Source organism: Tetranychus urticae, chromosome 2 (assembly GCF_039701765.1).
Source record: "Tetranychus urticae isolate SD_2017Ah chromosome 2, NJAU_TeUrti_SD_1.0, whole genome shotgun sequence".
Taxonomy (NCBI): Eukaryota; Metazoa; Arthropoda; class Arachnida; order Trombidiformes; family Tetranychidae; genus Tetranychus; species Tetranychus urticae.
This window is the reverse complement of record NC_142959.1, coordinates 22,184,433-22,190,423: the sequence shown is the minus strand read 5'-3', so window position 1 is coordinate 22,190,423 and position 5,991 is coordinate 22,184,433. Positions and strand designations below refer to the sequence as shown.

At 35.4% G+C, this 5,991-nt stretch overlaps 1 protein-coding gene across 1 annotated transcript; it reads right to left on the bottom strand.

The window, feature by feature from the left end:
- Positions 1 to 1,903: 1,903 nt before the first annotated feature.
- LOC107369017 (uncharacterized) lies at positions 1,904 to 4,390 on the bottom strand. The gene is given in 3 exon segments (XM_089267424.1): positions 1,904 to 2,734; positions 3,922 to 4,074; positions 4,076 to 4,390. Coding segments are annotated over 3 exon segments (1,224 nt in total). The 5' UTR covers positions 4,316 to 4,390.
- Positions 4,391 to 5,991: the final 1,601 nt, after the last annotated feature.

Below are 5,991 nucleotides of genomic sequence, written 5' to 3'. Positions count from 1 at the left end.
ACAATTAGCGCATTTGGAAAAATATACTATGACTTCAATGTCTAATTTAATAAATTGGAAGTTACTGGACATTCAACCAGCTTTGCAAAATGATACTCTATCTCATGATATAGAGATATTGCAAAATCTGGTCAAAGAACATAAAGGAGCTATAGCGAGTAATTCATGGATTGAATGGATAAAGAAAAGTTTGATTACTCTTTCACTTGCAATCATAACTCTATGTTTTGTTTTACTTATACTGGCAAAATTTATCTCAACAATTTGTTATTGTATAAGAAAACCAGTGGTTTCAGTTAACATCTTACCTGATCAAAATACTAGAACACAAAAAATTATACCACTAAGTTCTTTATATTAGTCAAAATTTCATTAATTAAACAGTAAATTTGTAGATAAACTAACTAGATAGAAATATATATACTAATTTAGAGTAGTTGGCAGTTACTGCTAAAAACAAATCAAATAATAATCATAATCAATTATTTCCAAATTTAGGTAAACCTCCATACAAAGATGCCTCGACAGCTAAGACAAAGACGTCAAATCCCACCAGTTGTTGATCTTGAGGCTGAAAGTACAGACGAGGACGATTTGCCAGATTTTTATAGAGCAACTCGACATATGCGCCCACGGTACCAAGGACCAATCGACTGGGATGATATCAACACCCCTAGTACATCCAGAACAGAACCAGTCGAATCAACAAATCCATTTCAACTGACACCAAATCATCTATTTGACCATAATGAAATTAAGGATTTTGAATGTAGAATTTGTTTAGATATTGTCTTTGATCATTTTAAAGCACAATCTTGTGCAAAATGTTTCACTTCTCTCTGTCCAGATACTTGTCTTCCCGAATATATAGAACGTCAAGTAAAAGAAATAGAGTCCAGGCAATCTAATGAAGAAGTTAAATGCCCGACATGTCAGACCCCTTTGCACTGCGTTGATAGACCTCAACATGGGCCCAGATCAATAGAAGCTTTTGAAAAGTTACATTGTATCTGCTATTTCCATCCAAATTGTAACGATATCCTCCTTGTAAGGGATTATTATTCACATGTCAATGAATGCGAATATAATAGAGAGAATTGCTTGAGGTGTAAAACCAAAAATAGAAACCAGCAGTTTCATTTAGATTGCTGTATGGAAGAACTGAGTTCACTCCATGCAGAGCTAGCGCTTACGAAAAACCTTTTACAACGAGGAATCGTCACAATTGAAAAACAAGATAAATGTTTAGAACTAGAAAGGGAGAAGAATAAACAATTAGAGGAACAGTTAAAAGAAAAAGATATTCTCATCAAAAGACTTTCCTCAAACCCTAGGAAAATTAGCTCAATATCTAACCCCATCCATTGCACCAAGGGCCATGTAGGTAGATTTTCCAAATTCACTATTAAATATTTAAATCAAACCTTCCAGATTAATGGAATACCCTTAGAAGTTGAAGGTAGAACCCTACGATCAGAGATTGAAAAACAAATTGGTAAGCCAGTTGGCGCCATACTGAGATGTGACCATACATTGGTCAAAGATGATAAAATTCTTAAGCATCACCAGTTTGGATTCAAACCCACCGTTTTAACAGTTTTGCCTATCGATATGCCTGTTGAGGAAGGTAGCCAAATTAACATGGAGGTCACTGAAATTGGACAAGTCGTTTAATATATGTAACTGGACAGTGGACTGTCCAGAAACACAGCGGGTATATGTAACATAAATAGATTTGGCAATGCATGTTGCCAAGCTTAACTAAAATAGCAGTAGGACCATATTTGGTCGCTTTTAAACTTAGATTCACTTCTCCCCTCCCTTCATGTATACCTTATAAATAGAAGGCAAATAAAGGAAGGGGACACACTCTCTTAGTGCTCCGAGTGAAAAATGAAAATAGTCACACTTGATTCATCAGTTTTATTTTGACGGCACCGAAACTTGTACGGTTAGACTTGAAGCTGCACTCTAAATGGTATCGATCTGAGTTGTGCTGGATGGCCAATGATTCAGTTACTGGTTCACCTTTGAATTCGTATAAAAGGGAGTCTCGCAAGTTTTTAACTTCGTCGATGGGAAAGGTTTGCACATGATAATCATTATCACTCGTCTTTACCAATTCCATGGATCGAGGTAGAGTCATCTGTCCTCTCCATGGTGTGGTTGGTTGATTGGTAGCATAGTTCCAATTGCTCATCCATGCAATCATGGTTGGTTTGGGTGAAGGAATGTTGGTGTACTTAGCAGCAGCATAATAATCTGGGCCGTAGTCTAACCAGAGAACTCGATCGGCCGGATTTTCATTTATGAATCGTGTTCCATCAAAAGTTCCAACAAAGTATTGGGTTGCTGAACCGACATTTAGACCTCCTGGATTTATGCTTGTTATCAGTACCCAAAGCTCAGAATTATCAACCTCAAATCGTATCAAAGCTGGACATTCCCAGAAACCCATGTGTGAACCTTGACTTGGCTTCTCTCCGAAACTACTCAAATAGGTCCAATCAATTAGGTTGGTTGACTTGTAAAACATGGCTGCATCACCAGCAGCAAGTGACATGATGTAACCATCGCCATATTTAAGGAGAGAGGGATCACGGAAATCGCGTTTTGATGGGTCAACCAGGATTGGGTTATTTTCATAATTGTTGAATGTTATGCCATCGTAGCTGTAGGCCAAGTGTTGGGTCTGTGGAGTTGGTGATGAGTCGTTGCTTCGAGTAAAAAGTAAAAAACGTTAAACTTTGGTTTTCAGTTTGCACATCAAACTCAGATGATCAAAAGACCAGAAAAATAAATGCTTTATCTTTACTTTGGGTAATATTATTAACTAACAAAGTTGTAAATTGAGGAAACAATCTATACAATATATAAAGTCAAAGTATCAAATTTTTGCGTCAAGATTGTGGCTAAACGGAGCGGGTTCCAAGAAAAAAAATTACACAGTCTGAAAGCCCTGATTCAACTACAACGACGAAAAATAGAAAACCTAACCTCAGAATCTCATGACCTCTGAGAAATTCATGAAAATAGAGAATGGGGGAAAAAATGTAGAATCCGTATCCAATAACATTGAGAGAGGGGGAAAAACTTTTTTGTTATTCGGGTTGATGTTTCATTGTTGGACCAGGATTTTATGTAAAAATTTGTCATTTGAGTAAAGAGTAAAGAAAGGCTTTTTTCACCATAATGTCTACCACTCAATCCAACACATCCACCAAATCAACTAAAACAACATCAACAAAAAGACTTTTCTCAACAAATTTGTCCACCACCATCTTCACCACTTTTACACCATCTAGCATGTCCACTATTAATCGTCATCATATCTCAAAAAGTGGTCAAAAATTTGGTGGATTTGGGTGGTGGATAATCTTATAAGAAAAAGTGTTTGTAAATGTAATGCAAAAAAGCCACTCTAAAGTGGTTAATGAAAGTGGTGGACAAAAAGTGGTGTTTGATTTAGTTGATTTGGCGAATGTGTTAGATTGGGTGGTGGACATTACCGTGAAAAGACAGTTAGCATGGGTGGTTAAAAGAAACTTGCGATCAGCCATGATCGCATTAGTTTCTTGTAAAGGTTAACTTTATCAATAGATATTGGTTGAACTGTTATGGCTAGAGGAAGATGAATGGGTTTGGACAAATGGTGAGAAATGAAAGAGAAGTAAAATGATCTGAAAATGAGAACTTGCTCCTGGTAAAAAGTCGCAGCTTTCATCAAATGAAATAAACATAACAATAATAATGGCAGCAATAATCGAAAGCGATATAAACAAATGCAAACAAGTGAAACTTGCGACCCAAGTAAAAACAAGAGCTTTCAAAGTGCCAAAGTTGAAAGTCAATTCAGATGAAAAGACACTTAAGAGTGAAAGCAATTGGTGTAAAGGGAGAGATGAGAGTTGACAGTCTTACCTGAAGACCAGTTATGTTGGTTGAGTCAATGACAGCCGAGCCTGAAAAGGCTGCTCCACCTGGGGCAGGATACAAGGCAATGGGTTCATTTTCCCACCGTAAAAGGTCACTCGATGTAGCATGGCCCCAGTGCATAGGACCCCCATACCAGTGAGTCTGGATGATACTGATAAAACAAATGGTATTTACCATCGGAATAAGTCAATCCACTTGGATCGTTGATCCATGAAGTTGGAGGTGAAAAGTGATACTGAGGCCTCCACTTTTCCCCATAAACTTTACTCTCGGTGTTCCCTTGCATCGGCATTCCTTGGCTCAACTGAATTGTATCAAGTGAAAAATCACTTAGCAGGACAATCAATGTTATCCAAGAATAAACCAAATTGTTCACCATATTGTCCTTGTGTGTTCTAGTTTGTTGCTTAGATAATATAAACTTGGTTATGAATCAAATATTTGATAGCAAAATAGTGTTTACAAAACGTTTTTATACCAAGCAAACTTTTCATTATGCAATTGATTGCAAATAACAAAATAGTTAATTATTAGAGAGGAGGAGTTGATAGACATTGATAACATTAAATGTATTATTATTTTCCCAAAGGAGGATGTCAAAAATAACCCATTATCAGAATTTTTTAAAACATTAGCTAATACAAATCACGCTGTGAAAAACAGGCAGAATCAAAATCAGGTGATACCTTTACCTGATGAATACTGCTTGAATTTCCCTTTAGATTCCGTTCTCTACCCACAATCACAGTTTCATTGTTCAATTGAGACAATTTGTTGAGAAACAAAAATCAATTTTCAATGTCGAGATAAAATCATTAATGATTCACAGAATTATCCTGATAATTCAACACATGCATTAGCAGAATGGGCTAGTAGTGCAAACAAAAATCACAAACTATTCGTCATCTGCGTAAACCAAATGAGAAAAGAATTGTGTTTATCGTTATAAGGTATGGGCTCTAAAGTTTGTCAGTATAATGGCCCAAATGTATTTGAATTTAACAAGTATTTAATTGAAAATTCATTATTTTCTGGAGATAATTATCGATAGTGGACCATGTTCAGCAGCTCTGACTATTTTTTCACTAAATTTTAACTTAAATACTTTGTTAAATTCAAATACATTGGGCCATTATACTGACAAACTTTAGGGCCCATACCTTAATTCCCTTTGAATTTTTTGCAAGCTTACTCATTGTTTCTCGTGTTCAGATAATCTTCCGATGAATTCTATGAATCTCATGGGTTGCACCCATCATTATCAAGGTTTTGGTTTTTTTCATAACAAATCAATTTCCATTCAGATAACAAATCATGTAGACAGTTCTGATTAGCTCAACTAGATAATTCAATATTTAGTTACATTTGTCATTTCTCAGTTTTCTTACAAAACTTTTCCATCCAAACATTATTCATTCGGCCAACACTTATTTTGCATGCAATCAATTAGCTCATTTCAAATCGAGTATCCAACTCATTGTCTAATAGTTTAATAATAAATGAGAAAATGCAATAACTTTCAATAAGAATCGCAATTTGTGTCAAACATTGACTTCTTTATTCAGTATTTATCACCACGTTATTAACAGCAGCTAAAAGTTCCACTTGTATTTCCATTATTAAAGGGATAAATTTACTGGGTTACCAATTAGATACTTGATTCATTTGATTAATCAAATGACTCGATGTATCCTTGAACAATCAAGGGTGATGTAAAGAAAGGAGGGAAAAAGATGTTGATGAAAAAAACAAGATCGATGGGCCATAGAGAGTGTTTTATCACCACGCGTTTTGCATACAAGTTGATCACGCATTGATATGACTATTGATATCAATAAATGTAGATATTGATAGAAAGACATAAGAAATGCAAAATGCTGATGTGGCTCAAAATTATCACATACCATTTGTCAATCTTTTGCCTTTCTTCTTCTGTTTATTGCTTTTACTTTCTGTTGTTTTGACGTTTTGTATTTCGCCCAAAGAGTAGTATAGCTAATATAGTTATATTATTCTTAGAAGATGTTTGGTAGAGACAAAATGCTTTTCTTATAC